The sequence below is a fragment of the Lethenteron reissneri genome, chromosome 56 (assembly GCF_015708825.2).
Source record: "Lethenteron reissneri isolate LAM-NWPU_2019-01 chromosome 56, ASM1570882v1, whole genome shotgun sequence".
NCBI classification, from domain to species: Eukaryota; Metazoa; Chordata; class Hyperoartia; order Petromyzontiformes; family Petromyzontidae; genus Lethenteron; species Lethenteron reissneri.
In genome coordinates this window covers 2506136-2528537 of record NC_083834.1, presented here as the reverse complement: position 1 = coordinate 2528537, position 22402 = coordinate 2506136, and the positions used below count along the sequence as shown (strand labels likewise).

General features: G+C 53.0%; 1 protein-coding gene across 2 annotated transcripts in view; it reads right to left on the bottom strand.

The window, feature by feature from the left end:
* LOC133356969 (alpha-2,8-sialyltransferase 8E-like) overlaps positions 1 to 21825 on the bottom strand; it is a 55244-nt gene extending 33419 nt beyond the window's left edge. The window contains exons 1-5 of one of the 2 annotated variants that reach the window (XM_061574698.1): positions 21595 to 21825; positions 15382 to 15420; positions 11454 to 11496; positions 8678 to 8733; positions 264 to 341 (exon numbers count right to left, since the gene is read on the bottom strand). In XM_061574698.1, coding sequence (XP_061430682.1) covers positions 264 to 341; positions 8678 to 8733; positions 11454 to 11496; positions 15382 to 15420; positions 21595 to 21692 — 314 coding nt within the window. In that variant the 5' untranslated portion in view covers positions 21693 to 21825. The remainder of the gene's footprint in view (positions 1 to 263; positions 342 to 8677; positions 8734 to 11453; positions 11497 to 15381; positions 15421 to 21594) is intronic. The other variant, XM_061574699.1, reaches the window with a different exon arrangement.
* Positions 21826 to 22402: the final 577 nt, after the last annotated feature.

The window sequence follows — 22402 nt, the reverse complement described above, 5'->3', positions numbered from 1 at the left end:
GTCCGCGGCGCTACCCCCGTCGCTCACCCAGTGAACGATCCGAGCGACGTTCCCTCCATCGCTCACCCGGTGAGTGATCCAAGTGGATCGCTTCCTAGTCGCTCACCTGGTGAGCGTGGCCAAGCACTTAACGTTCCACTGCACCGACGCCGAGGTCACGGAGGGCCCAGCACGCCAATGTTGGCCTAAAGCCTCCATAGATAACCACCACCAAAACTTTTCCCACCCCACCCCGTCCGGATGTTGAACCGATCTGTTCTCACGTCTGTGGCAGAGGGTCACTGGCGATGCTCGTCAAGGTTTGCCGGCACTGAGGGCTCAGTTTGACTTTCGCCTTCGGTCTGGAAAAAGAGGAAATGAAGGAGATGGGTTTAACACGTGGTAGGCTTTCGCGACGAAATATCATCCATGATACAGGTTTGTTGGGTTAGGTCGTATAAAAACAGTATGCTTCAAAAAAATGTTAACACTTCAGAGAATTTGCAATAATACCGCAATAAACGTGCCCCTGGGGCTGGCATAAATCACTGGACTCACTCCACCCGCCCGCCGACGACCGCTAAAAATGAAAGACAAAGATCCCCCATGTAGCCTCAATGGGCTGCCAAAGCAAGTGCTGTTAGCTTGCAGCCCCTATGAAGGCCGGCCAGCAACCACGCCCAGCCACCTTTTTAATCCCACTAGTGATGTTTAAACACCGCATTAGGTACTTATTTGAGGCCGAGTCCTACAAAGTCCCATCACAAGGGAGAAACACAAACAACTATATATTTTTTTGCCCGTATTGGAACGTCTCTATGCCGTATGGACCTGATAACTCAATTTCCCCTGTACAAGAATGCGAAGTAAACCACTTGGATTGACACGGTGTGGTGTATCGAGAAGTGCCCTGTGTAAGTGTTGTCACGTGAGTCACAAAACTTTGCCCAATTAAGTTTACGACTTCAGCACCCACCGGTCACGTGCTGTCGGGAGAGTAAAACCCGCTTGGACTTTTACTATTTCGCGGCAAGGTTTCAGTGACATTTCGCCAGGCGATTTCAGCAGCAACAACAACAACCAGCTTGGTTTAACACGTAGTAGGCTTTCGCAACCAATATTATCCATAATACAGGTTTTTTTGGTTAGATTGTGCATATGCGTTGTTAAACCCGCCACCGCCCAGCACATCCAGTTCGTCACATAAATAGAACATGCCAATTTCTCTGTAGTATGGCACACCGGCGTGTTGGAGAGCCAAGCCACAACATTTACAATCTGAGTGCGACATTTCGCCAATAATTACAACCACCTTCATCAGGTAACAGCTAGATTTGTGGAGAAATCTATTTCGGTTGTAAATTGAGTGGCAGTTTATTCAACGATCTCTGCTTCAGTCCAGCCCAAGAGGGACCCAGTGGCAGCGGTCGCCACGTGGCGCGCGAGGTGTGTACGTGTGATGCCACAGCAGCGAAGCCACTCTGCCGGCACCGCACCTGCGATGCCAACCCACAAAGCAGCCTGGCCGACGCTGCTCTCCCCCCACGGCCTCCCACATGAACACATACACACACCCCCATGTAGGACCTCGGGGGAAGTCACCTGGCCCCAGGTTTTCACCAGGAGCCCCTCTTGTGGGAATACCTCCGCGGTTTCCTGTAGCCAGGGAATTGACCGATTCCCCCAGGTCAAATTGCACTGCGGCGCCATGAATTACCATGAAATTACATGGTCACGGCGGGGCCACTCAGCCACCACGGTTAGAACATACTGTACAACGGGTTAGCAGACAGATAGGGGGCTGGGCCACGAACGGCTGGACGAGGGCAGGTACTCTGATTAGTTGGTAGCATAGCGACAAACCCTTTGATATGGAGAGAGGGAAACGGACGTCACTGAGAGCACCGGCACGGGTGTGTTGACATCACCGAGCAAGCGACCTGATTGGCCGAGGAGACCGCCAGATCAGCCAAAGATTTATTTGATGTAGAGCACAATAAAAGGCAAGAGAAAGGGGGGGAAGAGTCAGTTCGTGTCCTTCGTAAGTCAGCAATTGGCCGACTCTCTAGCCACTCCAACGTCCGTGTGACGAGTCGCAGTGCAGCGAGGACTGGCCCGCAGGAGCTCCGTACAAATCGAACCATGAGTATGAAGGAGAGATAGCGAACAGCGTGAGAATCCCTCGAGAGAGTAATTCGAAATAGGTGGGGCGGATTGGGTTTAAACCGTCAGGAGACAGAGTAGTTTCCTCACTGATTACAGCACTGAGTTACGTAGGGGTGAAGTTCAGACTGCGGGGAAATAGGTTGTTGTCCTACTAACTTCGGCTCCGGGCGGAGTTCAGACCGCGGGGAAATAGGTTGTTGTCCTACTAATTGCGGCTCTGGGCGGTGTTCAGACCGCGGGAAATAGGTTGTTGTCCTACTAATTTCAGCTCCGGGCAACGTGATATTTAGCATCAGATACACCGAGAATAAATCGTTAGTGATCAACAACAGTTTTGTGTGGTTTCTGCGAGTGTGGGGAGAGTGTATGGTGGCCGAATGCCCGTCCCACAGCCCTTTAAATCATCTTCATTACATACTCTCAGCAGCAACGTGCGTGCGAGTGTTGTCACTGCCCTTTGACCCCTGACCTCCGCTCCGTGCGTGCGATTAATACACGTTGTCGTGGAAGCATCCAACATCCTGTTTGAGTGGCCGCGCGTGCATGAGGGTGAGCAACAACGTGCTGGGATTCTCCTGCTAACGTTTGTAGGAGGGGACGCGGGGGGGCGAGGGATTAATTCCAGGTGGCCGAGCGCCAGCCGCGAGTTAAGCCTCACAGGGAGGATACGGAGGGGGCGGGGCTGCCGACCCGGCGCGAGGAGGGGAGTCGGGGAGCAGCAGCCCCCCCTAGGTCAGCAGACTTCGCAAACGGCAGCACCGGGCCTGCATGTGGGTTACAAGCTCGGGGCTTCCGCTTGGCAGGAGCTCACGGGGCAGACCCAGGTGCCACGTCTCGAGTGACTGGGATGACTGGCTGATGCACCACCTGTACCCCCTACTGAGCCAACTTGCTGTGCTTTAGCCACCCGGCACTCCGCTCGTTGTTGTGAGCATCACTCCTCCCCCCTCCGTTGTTGTTGGAGAGCGACTGCCTCCAACTGCCCAGTAGCGTCCTTCACGAGCCTCCTCGACAGAGGCTGATCTTAACACCGCTGGTACTAATCATCGGCAAGTCCACTCGGCTCCACATCCTCCTATACCACATCACTCCATCTCTTCTCTAGACTGTGCCACGCCCGTTTAGCCCCCTGGATCCAGCTGAACAAAATCTGTTTAGTCATACAGTGGCTGGGCATGCGGGCTACATGACCCAGCCAACGCAGTAGCTCATCGTTGTCTAGATCTTTCAAGAATAGGTGAGCTTATCACACAATCTAGCCTGGTTAAACCCAGGATGGATCATAGGCAGGCCAGCCTAAATGTTTCTAACGGGCAAAGATGTTCCATTAGGGGGGTCAACGTTTCGCAAGCGTAGAGAAGGGAGGGAATGACCGTAGCCGAGAAGACCTGAAGCTTCGTGCGGAGCGACAGACCAGGTAGCTTCCACACAGGGTGACGCAACCGATGAAGAGATAATGCCACTCGATTTATTCGGAGTGAGACTTCTGCTGTCAAATCGGAGCAGTCATAAGCACACTGTCCAAGTATGGGAAACTCTCTTCTCTCTCCAAAACTGCCCGATCACCAATTGGGAGTTGTGGGGGTGGAGCGTCTGATGGTACAAAATGCCCAGGCAGGTACTTAATTTTGGTGGGGCTGATGGTAAGGCCCCACCTCTTAGTTGCAAGCTCCAGGTTCAGGAGCAGCACCTCCAACTCCTCCTCTGAGTGAGCAGCAATTACCAGATCATCGGCATAAATAATATAGTTGAGCTATAGAGATCCATCCCTTGACCACACCCGGGCATCGATCATCCTCCCACTGTATCTGTACCAGATGGAAATTCCTCCGGTACAGGTATTGAAGTCTTGACGAACTACGTGGTCGAATAGATGTTAAATATCATGGGACCTCCTTTGCCAGTACCAAAATATAAGAACAGGTGTTTAGTTTTGATTTAAAGCTTTCGTGACTGCAGGGATTCATATTCTTGGTTCTTTCGGTAAAGTCATGTAGAAGGGAAATAATAAAATAAGAAAAATATTAAACAATAAAATTTTCACAACGTTTCAACTGCAACAAAAGCAATCATCATCAGGTGTGAAATTCACAGCAAGAAAATTGATGGTAAGGCCCCACCTCTTAGTGACACTCTCCAGGTTCAGCAGCAACACCTCCAACTCCTCTTCCGAGTGAACAGCAATCACCAGATCATCGACATACATAACATGGTTGACCAATAGATCGATCAGCCTCCCATTATATCTGTACCAAATGGATACAGCCATCCACCCACCACCCACCAACCAACCCAACTACCCACCCCCACCCACCCCTCATCCACCAACTCACCAACCACCAATTCACCCACCAAATACCAAACCACCCACCAACCCACAAACGCACCCACCACCCACCAACCCACCCACTTACCCACCCACCCACCAACTCAACTATCCACCCCCACCCACCCCCCATCCACAACCCACCCACCAACTCACCAACCACCTACCAACCACGAACCCACCCACCAGCCACCAATCCACCCACCACCCACCCCACCCACTACTCACCAACGAACCCACCCACTACCCACCCACCCCTCTACCCACCCCGCTATCCACCACCCACCACCAACCCACCCAACAACACCCCACTATCCATCCACCAACGAACCCACCCACCAACCCACTCACCCCTCCCATCCACTACCAACCCACCCACCCACCAACGAACCCACCCATCAACCCACCCACCCACCCTCTACCCACCATCCACCTACCACCCGCCCACCCCCGACCTGTCCACCCCCCACCCACCCACGTCTCGAGTTTCGTGATCTCCCCATTCGAGCCCAGCGCATCCTGCACCACCCTGCAGCTCTGACATCACAGACGGACTCAAGAGCACTGTGACCCACCACCCCCCCCCCCCCCCTGGGCGCTCCCTGTCCACCAAATCCACCCACCCACATCACCCCACAAACAAACCAAAACAAACGAAATCCCTACATGCATGCCCTGCAATTGCTCGCTCGATCGACAGGGGGCTAAACGGGCGCGGCACGAGCTAGAGAAGAGATGGAGTCACGTGGTACAGGAGGAAGTGGAGCTGAGTGGACTTGCCGATGACTGGTACAGGTGTCAAGATCGACCTCAGTGGAGGAGGCTCGTGAAGGACGCTACTGGGCAGTTGAAGGCAGTCGCCCACCAACAACAACAGAGGGCAGAGGAGCGACGCTCACAACAACGAGCAGAGCGCCGGGTGGCTAAAGCACAGCAAGTTGGCACAGTAGGGGGCACAGGTGGAGCATCAACCAGTCATCTCGGTCATCTCAGTCAGTCGACCTGTGGCACCTGGGTCTGCCCCGTGACCTCCTGCCAGCGGGCGTTCGACACTTCACGTGGCCTCAAGGTGCACATGGCCTGATACAAGCGTCGTGGTGACGTCACCGCCACTTAGTAGCGAATGGCGGTTGTTGTTTGCGTGTGTGTGTGGGGAGCGGTAGTGTAGAGGTGTAATTGTGTATGGGCACGGATGGCTAACAAACACAAGGGGCGTGGTTAGGGCCGTACACAGAGGAGGTGCTCACACCGACGTCCGCACCTGCATCCCCCACGGGCCCCTCCCGGGGGCCGAGTACTATAAAAGGTGGTGAGCCGGAGGGCTCGAGGTCGAGTATTAGCTTAAACCAGCGAAGACTGAAGACCAGCTAGAATAGGCCCCGGAGCTCCCCTGGCTCGCTGTCCTTGTCAGGGCCGACCAGGGCAAGCCGGTGGCGTGGCCCCGAGAGCCCAGACTGACGTTCTTATAAGAGCCGGTCTGGAGACTCAGGGTGCCGGGATCCCAGCTTGACCAGGGCTGGGATAGGTAGCCTCCCCTAGCTCCGTAGTGGAGGGATTCGTTGCTGGGGTTGTCGGTTGCGGAGTGGGGACGCCTCCAAATGGAGGACACCTCCCTCCTCGCTCTGCGCCGTCACACCGGGGGGGTTAGTCAGGGGGTGGGGAACGTTGACTTGTGGGGGTTGTTCCAGGGGCTTTTAATGCACTGGGACGGAAAATCCCGCCGCCAACGGCTCGTGGTGCCTGCAGCATTGAGGGGTAAGGTGGTATGGGCTGCGCATGAGCGGCTCCTGCACTTGGGGGTTCACAAGACCTTTGCCATGCTCCAGCTCGATTTCTTCTGGCCGGGCATGGCAAAGGACGTGGGGGATCTCCTGGGGTCGTGCACGCAATGCGCGCAGCGGAAGCCACCAGCGAGGGGGTCCAACCCTCCGCTGCAGTCCATAAAGGTTTCCCGGGTTAACGAGCTCGTTGCTCTGGATATTCTCGGGCCATTTCCCGCTACACCCAGGGGAAATAGGTATTTATTGACAGGGGTCGAATACTTCACGAGATGGCCCATGGCCTGGCCCCTGGCCAACCAGTCGGCAGCAGCCATCGCGGAGGCCTTTGTCCAGGGCTATGTCCTCGACAAGGGTGCTCCGGAACGGCTGCTGACTGACCAGGGTAAGAATTTTTCGGGGAAACTCCTCCGCGAGGTGTGCGACCTCTTGGGTACGGAGAAAATTCGGACCTCCCCGTATCACCCACAAACTGACGGGATGGTGGAACGGCTGCATCGACTATCACGTCCATGCTGTCCCAGCAGGTATCGGAATTCCAGACAGATTGGGACCTTCGCATTGCCAGTGTGTTACAAGCCTACAGGATGGCTCCCCATGCGGCCACCGGATTTTCACCTTTCTTTTTAATGTATGGCCGCGAGGCTAACCCCCCTGTGACGACCCAGCTGAAGCTCTCGGCGCCTCAGGCAAAGTCTACATTGTCCGAACACGTTAAATTTAACATCGGCAAATTATCTGAGGCGCGGGAAGCGGCCGTGCAAAATTCTGAACTCCGCCAGAAGGCGAACGAGAGGCTTAGGCTGGGGCGGGTTCATGTGTTCAAATGGAAACCGGGGGACAGGGCATGGTTGCACTGTCCCCAGGTGCCGCTGGCGACCTCGTCAAAGTTGGTACGGCCGTGGCGGCGGCCCGTGGAGGTCGTACAGGTCTTGCGGCCGCAATGTGTACGCGTCAAATGGGGGAGGCGTCGGTGGTACGTGCACCCCTCAAGGTTGAAACCGTTCATTGCGCCGCCCCGTGGTTCGCACACACACACGCATGGCCAAACGTGTGAGGGGTCCGCCGACTCCCTGACGTCGCTGCTTTCGCCTAACCTGACATCAACTGTTCCATCTCCAGGTGCAACAGGAGTGACGGGTCCACGACCGCCAACCCCTCCCGGGGGGGTCGGGGGTCACTCGGCAGCGAAGCCAGACTCTCTCGCACCCGGACCGTCAACAACCGCCACTGAGCGTGCCGGGACGGGCCCTTGTGACGGGCCCGCCGCGAGAACGCGCGCCAAAACGCGCAGACTTTTGTGAGGTCGGCCGTTGGGGGGCCCTTGCGGACGGTGGGGCGAGGCGTCCGGAGCGCGTGTATATATGTTGGTTTTGCGGAATGGGGTATTTATTCGGGGGGGTGCATTCGGGTTATTTTTTTTCTTCCTGTTTCTGTTGTTATGGTTGTCATTGTTCTTGTTAAAATTACGCGAGGCACACACGGTGTTGGGGAGGGATGCACCTTTATTCTGATTTTTTTGCAGCCGGGGACGGCTGCGAGCTGTACAGGGGAGGGTGATGTAGAGGTGTAATTGTGTATGGGCACGGATGGCTAACAAACACAAGGGGCGTGGTTAGGGCCGTACACAGAGGAGGTGCTCACACCGACGTCCGCACCTGCATCCCCCACGGGCCCCTCCCGGGGGCCGAGTACTATAAAAGGTGGTGAGCCGGAGGGCTCGATGTCGAGTATTAGCTTAAACCAGCGAAGACTGAAGACCAGCTAGAATAGGCCCCGGAGCTCCCCTGGCTCGCTGTCCTTGTCAGGGCCGACCAGGGCAAGCCGGTGGCGTGGCCCCGAGAGCCCAGACTGACGTTCTTATAAGAGCCGGTCTGGAGACTCAGGGTGCCGGGATCCCAGCTTGACCAGGGCTGGGATAGGTAGCCTCCCCTAGCTCCGTAGTGGAGGACTCGGGCGTAGGTTAGCGGGGTTAGATGTTGTGTCTCCCTGTTAGACGAGTGAAGGGGACGATACCCCTTTAAGTACTGTGTGTACCCGTTACTGTGCACAAGTGGGTGTTAATAAATAAGTGTGCCTCCGACCCCGTCGTCAAAGCCTCCTGAATACTTACTACAGTAGTGTAGTCGTTAGAGCGCTGCGCTACGAACCTGGCGACCCGAGTTCGATTCCCGCTCACGGCCAACCCCGATAACGATTATCTGAACCGGTACTGGGCCTTCCCTAGGTCGGCTCAGCCAGAAACGAGTACCTGGTGTGGTGTGTAAAAACATCGCCACCGGGGAGACAAAGGCGGCCGGGCGTGGTGCTGGACACCCACCCCCTCGTGTGCCGTGCCGGCGTTCGCAGGTGCTCACTAACAGCACTTGCCCCAAGAGTCCGTTGCAGGCTACACGGCGGATCTTTGTCTTTTGCCCTGTGGACTCACCCAGCGATCTGCTGCTCACCATCGACCGTCGTCGCCTCACCTCGCCTCCTCACCTCCTGCGAGGTGAGAAGCACACGGGGCACAAGGGTCAGCTGCTGATTGCGGCAGGCTTGGAATTACAGTCATTGTCGTCATCAACCAGCCAGGGTCAATCCACTGCTGGATGAAGACCTCATTGCCCCTCCGCCTCCATTATTAACTAGTCAGGGTCAATCATTTCCTTAAAAGTACATTATACTTTGTTGTCTTCACCCCGCACCTCCGAATGGGCACGCTACAGCGCAAACAAGTTAAACGAACACAAAAATCCCAGATTATACCGGAACATTTATTTATCATGCAGCTATAAAGGGTTTAGTTTTGGAGGAGGGGTGTCGGGTGGGTAGGGGGGTGGCATTGAGATATTAGCGGGAGCCGAATCAGGGTAATTGAACCGAACTTCACTTTTTGTAGATAAACAATCGCGAGCAAACTACAAAGAGAGCGCCGATGAGCGTCAAAGCCATCGTCGGAAGTTGACGACCGCGACGCTCTCGTCCACAGCCACCGCGGAGATGCACCCAGCCAAAGGGACCTGTGGAGGCCCCAACACACACACACGTGCTGGTGGCGGTGATCACCCCAAAACACACACACGTGGTGGTGGTGAACGGCACTTTGATGGAGGGTTTTGCGAGATCACCCTCGATGATTCTGTATACGACGCGGGTCGCCACTCCTCCCCCCACCACCACCCCCTCACCACCCCCAAACACACCACCCCCCCATCACCCCCCACCCCAACAACAACAACCGCCATTCGCCACTAAGTGGCGGTGACGTCACCACGTGAAGTGTCGAACGTGAAGTGTCGAACGCCCGCTGGCAGGAGGTCACGGGGCAGACCCAGGTGCCACGGGTCGACTGACTGAGATGACCGAGATGACTGGCTGATGCACCACCTGTGCCCCCTACTGTGCCAACTTGCTGTGCTTTAGCCACCCGGCGCTCCGCTCGTTGTTGTGAGCGTCACTCCTCCGCCCTCCGTTGTTGTTGGAGGACGACTGCCTCCAACTGCCCAATAGCGTCCTTCACGAGCCTCCTCCACAGAGGCCGATCTTGACACCGCTGGTACCAGTCATCGGCAAGTCCACACAGCTCCACGTCCTCCTGTACCACATCACTCCATCTCTTCTCTAGCCCGTGCCGCGCCCGTTTAGCCCCCTCGATCCGTCCGAACAAAAGCTGTTTAGGCATGCGGTGGCTGGGCATGCGGGCTACATGACCCAGCCAACGCAGCCTTGACTGCCGGAGGAGCTCACCGATGGGACTTTATCCAGATCTTTCAAGGATTTGTGAGCTCCTCACACAATCCAGCCTGGTTAAGCCCAGGATGGATCGTAGGCAGGCCAGCCAGCCTAAATGTTTCCAACCGGCAAAGATGCTCCATTAGAGGGGTCCACGTTTCGCACCCCTACACCACCCCCATCACCCCCCCCCCACCTCAACCACCCACACTACCACCCCCCCACCACTACCACCCAGACCACCCCCCACCACCTCACGCCCCACCGCCCCCCTACTCCCCCCCCACCCTTCCACCACCACCCCCCACCACTACCACCCACACAACCCCCACCACCCCCCCACCACCAGCCCCACACCCCCTCCCCCACCACCACGTCCCCACCACTACCACCCACACCACTCACACCACCCCCTACCTATCTCCCACCACCCCCCACCCTCACCCGACCATCCCCCACCCTCACCCCCCCATCCCCCATCCCCCATCATCACCCCCCACCACCACCCCCACCACCACTACCCCCGCCACGTTTTGCCCACCCGCTTTCGAGGCGCTCTTACGCGCGTGATCAGATTTGTCTAAGCGCATCGGTGTAGTTCGCGGTTACGCAACTTCTCCCGTGATCCCTGGGGAGGGGAGGGGTTATGCTGAGGCTCTGCTGCGCTGTTCGCTCGGCGTAACACAACCGTCCGCAAAACCAAAACAACCCCAGGGATGACATCTCGACTTTTTTTGTATAACTCTCACTTTGCCATGAACTGGAAACTCGGCGTGCATGGCTTGCAAGCTGTCGACCAAGCGCAGGCTGTTGTAAGCTCACTCAGTGCTCGAAAAAAAATAACAAAAAGACAAAGACCCCCGTATAGCCTTTAACAGACTGTTGGGGCAAGTGCTGTAAGAGAGCACCTTTGAAGGCCGGAACGGCACACGAGGGGGTGGGTGGCCGGCACCACGCACCGCTGCCTTTGTCTCTCCAAGTGGCGATGTTTACACACCGCACCAGGTACTCATTTGTGGCTGAGTCGACCGAGGGGAGGTCCAGGACCGGTTCAGATAATCGTCACCGGTGTTGGCCGTGAGCGCGAAGCGAGGTTCGTAGCGCAGCGTGATAACCGCTATACTACGGCTCCCGACTCACTCACACACTCACTCACATGCTCACTCACTCAATTACTGCCTCACACACTCTCTCACATGGTCACACGCTCACTCAAATGCTCACTCACTCGCTCACACACTCGCACACTCACACACTCACGTGCTCACTCACTCGCTCGGACACTAACACGCTAACTTACTCGCTCACACACTCACTCGCTCGCACACTCACTCAATCGCTCGCATACTCAAACGCTCACTCACACGCTCACTCACTCACATACTCACATGCTCACTCAGCCGTTCGCAAACTCATATGCTCACGCACGTGCTCACTCATTCACTCGCAAAACTTGTGGGAAGTGGCTGGGGGTGAGAGAGTGGACGTACCTGGTGGTGCTGTAAGATGTCACGCGGCATGCTGGACATCGCTCTGCAACGACAAAGCAAACCAGAGCGCCGTTAGTCCCGCCGAGCGGCATTAGTCCCCCCAAATGTTGCTAGGCGCCCTAAGCGGCGTGAGTCCCCCCGAGAATCGTTAGTCCCCCTGAGGGTTGTTAGTCCCCCAAGTGTCGTTAGTCACCACGAGCATCGTTAGACCCCCTGAGCGTCGTTAGTCCCCCCGAATGTCAATAGTAAAGCCGAGCGTCGTTAGTCCCCATGAGCGTCGTTATGCCTGCCGTGTGGCGTTAGTCCCCCCGAATCTCGTTCGTCCCGCCGAGCGTCGTTATTTCCCCAAGAGCGGCGTTCATCCCGCTGAGTGTCGTTAGTCCCGCTGAGCATCATTAGTGCCCCTGAGCAGAGTTAGTCCCCCCGAGCGTCGTTAGTCCCCCCGAGTGTCGTTAGCTCCCCAAGCATTGTTAATAACGCTGAACGTTGTTAGTCCCGTTGATCGTCATTAGCCCCCCAAGCGGCGTTAGTTTCACAAGCATCTTTAGTCCCCCCGAGCGGGGTTAGTCCATCCCAGAGCGTCGTTAGTCCCACCGAGCGTCATTAGTCCCGATGAGCGTCGATTGTCCCCCCGAGTGTCGTTAGTCACCCAAGAGTGGCGTTCATCCCGCCGAGCATCGTTAGTCCCGCTGAGCAGCGTTAGTCCCTCAAGCGTCGTTAGTCCACCTGAGTGTCGTTAATCTCCAAGCGTCGCTAGTCCCCCAAGTGGCATTAGTCCCCCCGAGCATCCCTAGTCTCTCGGAGCGCTGTTAGTCCCCCCAAGCGTCGTTAGTCCCGCTGAGCGTTGTTAGTCCTGCCGAGTATCGTTAGTTCTGCCGAGCGTCATTAATCTCCAAGCGTCGTTAGTCCCCCAAGCGACGTTGGTCCCCCCGAGCATCCTTAGTCCCCACGAGCACCATTAGTCTCCCCGAGCGTCGTTAGTCCCCCGGAACATCGCTAGTCCCCCCGAGTGGAATTAGTACCCCCGAATGTGGTTCATCCTGCCGAGCGTCGTTAGTCACGCCAACCGTCATTATTACCCCAAGTGTCGTTAGTCCCCCCTTGCAGTGTTAGTCCCCCAATGCAGCATTATTCCCCCCGAGCATCGTTAGCCCCCCTGATCATCGTTAGTCCCCCAAGTGTCAATAATCCCGCTGAACGTTGTTAGTCCCCCCAAGCATCATTATTTCCCCCTGAGCGTTGTTAGTTCCCTCAAGCGTCACTAGTAGCCCTGAGCGTCATTTGTTCGACCGAGCTTCATTAGTCCTCTCGAGCGTCGTTAGTCCCGCTTAACGTTTTTAGTCCTGCTGAGTATCGTTAGTTCTGCCGAGCGTCATTAATTTCCAAGCGTCGTTAGTTCCCCAAGTGGCGTTAGTCCCCCCGAGCGCCGTTAGTCCCCCGGAACATCGTTTGTTCCTCTGAGAATTGTTAGTCGACCCGAGTGGCACTCTTCCCCCCGAGTGTCGTTCGTCCCCCTGAGCAGCATTAGTCCCGCCGAATAGTCCCCCTGAGCGTGGTTAGTCCCGCCGGGGACTGGTGGCTACGGGAGGTAATGACAGGGGTATCAGTTGTGAGTGCGAAGGGACTGATGGCCGCGGGAGGTAATGACAGGGGTATCAGTTGCGAGTGCGAAGAGACTGGTGGCATCGGGAGGTAATGACAGGGGTGTCAGTTGTGAGTGCGAAGAGACTGGTGGCCGCGGGAAGTAATAACTGGGGTACCAGTTGCAAGTGCGAAGGGACTGGTGGCTACGAGAGGTAATGACAGGGGTATCAGTCGTGAGTGCGAAGGGACTGGTGGCCGCTGGAGGTAATGACAGGGGTAGCAGTTGTGAGTGCGAAGAGACTGGTGGCCATGGGAGGTAATGACAAGGGCATCAGTTGTGAGTGCGAAGATACTGGTGACTACGGGAATATTCGAGAAGGGAGCGTGGTCAGGTGCTGGAAGAGGAAGGTAGAGTCTGCCAGTGGAGCGAGCGTCCAGTCAGCAAGATGGATTGAGAAGGGGGGCATGGACTCGGTTGGTATATAAGGAAGATGTGAGGGAGACTCGGGGCCGTTGCAGTGGGGATCTCTGACTGATGTCAAGTGAACGTGTCTTCAATAAAGTGCCATCTCAAGAGAAGTGTGTCAAGTCATCACTACACGTGTGTAATGACAGTGTGACACCTGCTGGCCTGGAAGGGGTTAAGTAACAACTAATCAGAGAAGGAGGTGCATCTGGGGCAAAGGTAACAGGTAAGGTTAGCCGAGAAACTTCACACGGATCTACCCCATACTATATACTGCCATAGACAAACCCAACATTAAATTATATACTGCATTACTATACACCACCCTATACCTTAGACTATACATTGTAATATTACACTATGTATTATTCTACCCGCCCTACTGTATACCAAACTGCTGTATATTCACTATACAATTACGATACTATATATATTACCTTTTTACATTATATTAAACATTGCACTTTTATACTATTATTATACAATCTGCTATACACTACGACGGTCAATGGTATAGTGTATAGCAGATTGTATAATAATAAATAGTATAAAAGTGTAATGTTTAATATAATGTATAAGATAATATATAGTATCGTAATTGTATAGTGAATATACAGCAGTGTGATATACAGTAGGGTGGGTAGAATAATACATAGTGTAATAATACAATGTATAGTCTAAGGTGGTGTATAGTAATGCAGTATATAATTTAATGTTGGGTTTGTCTATGGCAGTATATAGTACGGGGTAGACCCGTGTGATGTAAGAGAAAAAAGTTTAGCTGGAGGCATATTATATTTTTTGCGACGTAGAATTGTAATGTATGACTTACTGTTAGTAGCTCAGCTTATTGGAGAGTATATTTAGTATATTGATGATATTGATGTAGTTTATATTTTAGTTTTTTTACGTGGTGGTTTGGCTGCTGCACTTCCTTACTATTAAAATTATTTCCTTTTATTACTGCTAACCCTTCCTCCTCCCTTTGTTGCTGCTAATCCTACATAATGCACGGGCATAAGATGACTTTGTGACCCTCCCCCCTCCTACGCATTCTACAAGTAGTGACTAATCCCATATCTGCATTTCCATAAATATGCTAAATTCCTCTGATGATACGCAAATTCCTTTGTCAAGGCGCCCTTCCTCCCCTAACCCAGCTTAAATATACGCTGCCAAGCTTGGTGGTGTTCATTCAGACGCTGTCTTTCTGACAGACCTGTTCTTCACCTGAGGACGGCTGCTTGCGTTGTGTCCGAAACGTCGTGAGAATTGTATTTTATTATGTTTTATTATTGTATTATTTCCCTTCTACGTGACTTAACCGTAAGAAACAAGAAGAAGTACCCTCTACATAACGTGTCACGGAAGTCACTCATTACACATGCATAGACTCACATGCTTACTCGCTCACTCACATAGTCACTCACCCACACAGTCACCCCATCCTCTGATCATCCCGGTTGGCTACGTCCGTAACCAACACAATAACAATCCTCGGCGTTTCTGGTGAGGCGATGTTGACTAATTCTTGCCAGGGCATTATCCGGCACACTCAGGAGGAGGGGTGGAGATACCCCCCCCCCCCCCCAAGTTAAAAGGTTGGGACCACCAGGGCATCCTTCCGGCTCTGTGGAGGCCGTCCCTGTGAACTGCGTGCCAAATGCAGCAGCCGTAGCAGCTGCATGCGTGGACTATCTGGACAATCACCCCCCCCCCCCCCATGTCGGTGTCATGAGGAAGAGGGTGGGGGGGACGATGCAAATCACAGGCGCGAGCGATGATAACATTTCCGCGTGGAAAAAAACAAGTAAGATTAGGTTTTCAATGGGCATGGTAAAAGATGGTAAAGCAACCCAATAGGAAGTGTAAAATTACCGGTTTGAGTCCAGGCCGTTCGCGGTTCCGAGTGGGGCCCTGGATGGATGATCATTGCCGCATTGAGAGTTATTTACAGGTACATTTTACCGACACCCCCAAAACAAAATTTTTAACCCCCCTCGTCCCCTGTATAGACTGTAACTGTTGGGGCAAGGTGCTGTTCGCGAGTAGCACCTATAAAGGCCGGCACGGCACAACGATGGGGTGGGTGGCCCAGCAGCCACGCCCGGCCGCCTTTGTCTCCCACAGTGGCGATCTTTAAGCGCCGCACCAGGTATACTCATTTGAGGCCGAGTCGACCTAAGGGAGGCCCATGACAAGTTCAGATCATCGTCGCCGGTGTTGGACGTGAGCGGGATTCGAACCCGGGTAGCCGGGGCTCGTAGCGCAGTGTAGCGCTAACTGCTGCACCACCGCTCGCCACGCACACCTCCACCAACCACTCCAGCGACACCCTCCACCTCCGCTTAGCAGCCTGCTGACGGCTACACTACCACTCCCCCACCATTGCACACAAAGACAAAGAATCCCCCGTGCAGCCTATAACAGACTGTTGGGGCAAGTGCCATGAGGGAGTAGCACCTATGAAGGCCGTCACTGTGGCACACGAGGGAGTGGGTGACCAGCGCCACGCCCGGCCGCCTTTGTCTCCCCAGTGGGGGGTCACCAGGTACTCTTTTGAGGCTGAGTCGACCTAGGGGGAGGCCCACAACCGGTTCAGATATTCGTCACCGGTGTTGGCCGTGAGCGGGAATCGAACTGGGATGGCCGGGATCATAGCACTAACAGACTGTTGAGGCAAGTGCTGTTCAGAATCAGAAAGGGTTTTATTCGCCATGAAAGTTTGCACAAACAAGGAATTTACTATGGCAGGAAGGTGCATACATTCAACATGTAGGAATCTTAACACTTAAATAAGTGCTATACAGTCTAACTATACTAAAATTACAAAGTCTAACTAATACTCAGGGGCTAAAGTATGTACAATTTTGAATAAGTATACAATATAAAATGTAAACTAGCCGTAATATACAATCCTAAAATACAAATAGGGTAACATGTTGTAAATATGGCAAGGTGTAATTTTGTAGATAAAATGTTGAAGTAAGTATAAAAATCATTTTAAGCCCTTGGCCTTGCTGAAGAGGCCTCCTGGCTCCGAGAAGCTCCAAGTCCAGCGGACGACGACAATGGAGACAACGGAAGAGCCACAAAAGTGTAAACCCTCACCCCACCACCCCTGGACCACCCCTGCCACCCCTAGGTCGACTCAACCTCAAATGAACACCGTACCTGGTGCGCTGTGCAAACATTACCGCTAGGGAGATACAAAGGCGGCCGGGCGTGATGCTGCCCACACACTCCCGTCGTGTCCCATGCCGGCCTTCCCCACCCCCTTCCCCAGAAGCTCGACTCAGCCTTAAATGAGCACCCGGTGCAGTGGTGGAAACGTTCTCAGCACTGGGGGGGGGGGGGGGGGGGGGGGGGGGGCTGGAGCTGTGCTGGTCACGCGTGCCAGCAGGTGCTCACTAGCGGAACTCGCCCGGACAGATAAATCCTGATTTGGGACATTGCAACTTCCTCGTCTCAGAAGGCAGTCACAGCTGGCCTTTGCCTGCGATGCGGTCACTCTGTAACGCCACAATGATCTTGCTGATTCATCCACTTAGCTGCCCCGCGTGGCTGGGACTGGCTGTGGGTGGCTGTGTCCGTGTTGTGGTTGGACTTCTTTCGCACCGCACGTAGACAGCCGTTGCTGATATGGAGGCGTGGCGGAAGGAATCAGATGTGACACGGCGAGAGGGGAACGGCGCCACCCCATGAACCTCTTGGACCGGCACCGCCCGGTATTCAGGAGCGAAGCCACGGCCCAACTTTCGTCGATGCACTGATTGATGGTCCACCACTGGCTCCATTCATTCAATAATTCACTCACTCCAGTCGCTTGCTCCATTCATTCACTCCAGTCACTTGCTGCAGTCATTCACTCCAGCCCATCGTTCGCTCGCTCACTCCATTAATTCACTCTATTGACTCGCTTGCTGAATTCATTCACTCCAGTCACTTGCTGCAGTCATTCACCACAGCCACTCGTTAATTCACTCCATCCATTCACTCGCTCCGAATCATTCACTCCAGTGACTCGCTCGCTCCATTTATTCACTCCAGTGACTTGCTGCAATAATTCACTCCAGCTACTCATTCGCTCCTTCCAATCATTCACTCCATTCACTCGTTGGCTCTATTCATTCACTCCATTCACTCATTCGCTCTATTCATTCACTCCAGTCACTTGCTGCAGTCATTCACTACAGACACTCGTTCACTCGCTCCATTCATTCACTCCATTTATTCATTACAGTCACTTGCTTCAATAAATCACTCCAGCTACTCGTTTGCTCGCTCCATTTATTAATTTAATTGACTCGTTCGCTATATTCATTCACTCCATTCACTCGTTCGCTTCATTCATTCACTCCTGAGACTCGCTCACTCCATTCGTTCACTGCAGTGACTCGCTCACTCCATTAATTCACTCCAGTCACTTGCTGCAGTCATTCATTCCAACCACTCGTTCGCTCGCTCCATTCATTCACTTCATTCACTCACTCCATTCATTCATTCCAGTGACTCGCTCGCTCCATACATTCACTCCAGTGAATCGCTCGTTCTATGCATTCACTCCAGTCGCTCACTAACTTAATTCACTCCAATCGCTCGTTCCATTCATTCACTCCGTATTTCTCTCCTATCGCAACGATAACACCGAACCACCTCTCGGCACCCCCCTATCCCTCCCCACCCCCCTCAACGGAAGTTAGAGGTGTCACAGGACATTACGCGAGCGTGAGAAAAGATCAGAAGAAATGGTTATGGCAAGACGAGGTGTAATAACTCGAGTCACGGCCACTGAGTTACAGCGCTCTCTTTGAAGTCCGTTTAACGCGTAGAACGAGTAGGAGTAATTGGAATCGTAGGATTAAGAATTGTAGTAGTATGAATTGTAGTAGTAGGAATTGTAGTGGTAGGAATCGTAGTAGTAGGAATCGTAATAGGATTGTACGTGGGAATTGTAGTAGTTGTCACCCCCGGTCAACCTGTCAGCTGAACTCCGGTCACCCTGTCAGTCACCCCCAATCAGCCACCTCCTGTCACCTCGTCAGCCACCCCTAGTCACCCCGTTAACCTCCTCTGGTCAATCCGTCAGCCACCTCCGACCACCCCGTCACCACGACACCGTTACACAATCAACGATCCCACCCAGAGCGTGGCTCTGCACAACGATGTCGCCATTTTGGACCCTGTTGCTAACGGCACTTGCCCCAACAGTCGTCTAAAGCTGCTTGGGGGATCTTTTTCTTTGTGTCCGTGTGTGTGCAGAGGGAGTGGTGGGGTAACGGTTGGCGCGACTGCGTTATGAGCCCCGCCCACCCGAGTTTGATTCCCTGCTCACGGGGGTGACGATTATTTGGATCTGTTCTGGGCCTCACCTAGGTCGACTCTGCCTTAATTGCGTGCCCGGTGTGGTGTGTGTTAACGTGCCAGGTGCTAACTAGCAGAACTCGCCCGGACAGATAAATCCTGATTTGGGACATTGCAACTTCCTCGTCTCAGAAGGCAGTCACAGCTGGCCTTTGCCTGCGATGCGGTCACTCTGTAACGCCACAATGATCTTGCGGATTCCTCCACTTAGCTGTCCCGCGTGGCTGGGGCTGGCTGGGGCCGGTTGTGGCTGGCTGTGTCCATGTTGTGGTTGGATTTCTTTCGCACCGCACGTGGACAGCCGTTGCTGATATGGAGGCGCGAGGGAAGGAATCGGATGTGACACGGCAGGAGGGGAACAGCGCCACTCATGAACATCTTGGACCGGCACCGCCCGGTATTCAGGAGCGAAGCCACGGCCCAACTATTGTCGATTCACTGATTGATGGTCCACCACTGGCTCCATTCATTTATTCATTCACTCACTCCAGTCACTTGCTGCAGTCATTCACTCCAGCCACTCGTTCACTCGCTCCATTCATTCATTCACTCCAGCCACTCGTTCGCTCGCTTCATTCAATCACTTCATTCGCTCGCTCCATTCATTCACTTCATTCACTCGCTCCATTCATTCATTCACTCCAGTCACTCGCTCGCAGGGCCGTAAGTACAACGCAGAACGACGCCACAGAACCCTATTATTATATTTATTATTATATTTTGGTACTGGCAAAGGAGGTATAATGATGTAGTTGCTTACCCCGAACCCTCGTTACTTTGATAGTACATTGTCTTTGAGCTGTGCGTCTTTTGGCGTCCTCTAGTCTAGGTGCTAGACGAGGCTCAAAAGAAATCCGGTGTGGACCAATCCGTTTCAAGGGCAATGCATATATTATTAGAGTGTGTTTTTTGTTTGCATTTTGACCACAAGTATTGTGGTTAATGCAGACATGATACCTTGTAAAAAGGTTTGAGTTTTGTTGCCAGAAAAAAGGGGGTAACCCTATTATTATATATAACCTTGTTGTAACTGCTCTCTCGTTGGTTTAGCAGTTCCACTGCTGGATTATATTTTTTCCGCGTGAGGACGACCGCTTGTGTTGCGATCGAAACGTCATGATATGTTTTATTTTATACATACGTGACTTTACCGAAACAACCAAAGAGTATAAGCTCATAACTCGTTTGCATCACACGCCGAGTCATACTCTCAACAACAAAGACGCATAGATACCCATAGAGATGGATATAGACGCATAGAGATACATAGGAGATACATGGAGACTGGGTTAAACGTGGGCTAGTTATTGCCCAATCCAGCCGACTCAAGAACGTAATTAACTAACAAAGACAAAGAACCCCCGTATAGCTTTAACAGACTGTAGGAGCAAGTGCTGTTAGCGATTCACACTTAAGTCTTGACTTAAAGCTTTCGTGACTGCAGGAATTCATATTCTTTGGTCTTTCGGTAAAGTCACGTAGATAGGTTCAAAGAAAATAACAAAAAAATAACAAAAACTACGACGTTTCGATCGCAACACAAGAGTTCGTCATCAGGAAAAACAAGAGGGGGACAGCTGCTGAGGCAGTCTTTTGTAATTTTCTTTGAACCTATCTACGTGACTTTACTGAAAGACCCAAGAATACGATTCACACTTATAAATATATAAAGATACTGTACATGGAGACTCATATAAATGCATAGAGCATCGTAGAAACTCATATAGAAACAGAGACGCATCGAGATACATAGAGATATATAAAGACCAATACAGATACATAGAGACTCATATAGATACATAGCGATGTATAGAGACTCATACAGACACATAAAGATACATTGAGACTGGGCTAAAAGTGGGCTCGGTATTGCCCAATCTTGGCCAGCTTGCTGAAAAAAAAGTATTAACTAACAAAGACACAGATCCCCCGCATAGCCTTCACAGATTGTTGGGGAAAATTATGTTCGCGAGCACCTAACAAGGCCGGCACTTTGGCACACGAGGGGGTGAGTGACCGCTCCACGCCCGGCCGCTTTTGTATCCCAAGTGGCGAAGTTTACACATCGCACCAGGTACTCATTTGAGCCGACCTAGACCCAGGACCGGTTCATGAAATGGGTGCAAGGTGTTGGCCTTGAGAAGGAATCGAACTCATGTCGCTAACCGCTACACTTCCGCTCCTGCTAATCTAAGACGATCAAACACACACGCCAGTTTCTCATGAGATGTGAGTGTGTAAGTGGGTGAGTTGAGTGGCTGAATGAGTCAGCGACTGCGTGAGTGAGTGAGTCGGTGAGTGAGTGAGTCGGTGAGTGAGTGAGTCGGTGAGTGAGTGAGTCGGTGAGTGAGTGAGTGAGTCGGTGAGTGGGTGATCGAGTAGGTGATTGAGCTTGTGGGTGGGTGGATGAGTGAGTAAGTATTTATGGGTGAGTAAGCGAGGGAGCGAAGTTGTACGCCTGTGTGTTGAACTTATTTCGCATCTCACGCAGCCAACAGTGCTAATCGCGAAGGACAAAATATTTCCGGATAAGCGGGTAACAGAACAAGCATAGTTCTCGATAAGAGGGTAACACGTGATAGGAGGGTTCTGGATAAGAGGGTAACACGGGGCAGGAGAGTTCTCGATAAGAGGGTAACAAATAACAGGAGCATTCTGCGTGACCGAGGGCAGTACTGGCGAATTTGTGATGGGCGAAATGTCGCGGAGTTCGCTCGCTCGCTTCACCCGCATTGGAGAGTCGGAAACTTGTAGTAGACGTAGCAGATCCCCAGGGACAGGAACACGGCGAAGATGAAGAGTACGGGAGATCGAGTCGTCAGCATGGCGTCGCGTGGACGAAGTCCCCGGGGAATCCTCCTCCTCTCTCTCTTATCACCTCGGGAGCGTCGTAACCCTGCGTGGGTGAGCGGCGGGAGGGGGGAGTTGGGGAGTTGGGTGTCGGTGTGAGGTCGGAGAGAGGAGTGAAGTTGTGGAGGAAGTGTGTGGTGGTGGGGAGGGGGGTGGGATTGATTTTGGTGGGAGAGGTGGGTCAGAGGCGTAGCTAGGGGGGGGGGCAGGGGGGTACATATGTCCCCGGGCGCCAAGGTAAAGGGGCGCCAAAATGAGGCTTACAGCGTTACATTATAACTTATTGCGGCGGGCGCGGCAGCCTGAAACTACTGCACAAATCTACACCTCAACCTAAAAGTTTATATATCCCGCCACACACAGCCTACATGTCATGTAATTTTATTTTGGTACTCGCGCCTATTAAGAACTTACATGGAAGAACGTCCCAAACAACAACAATCACAGAGCATTGTTTGTCAACTGTGACAACCACAGCTTAAACTTAGCAGGAGTACACTCAGCTAAACAGGATCCACTTGTCGTCACATTTTTTGGAACAGTTGAAAGTATATATTTGTTTTTCTCTCGTTCAACAATTCGTTGGGAAGAGTTAAAAAAAAGCTGTGCCCATCACAGTAAAGCGGGAGTCTGAAACACGCTGGAGTGCACGATCAGAAGTTGTTAAAGCTATCTATGAAGGACT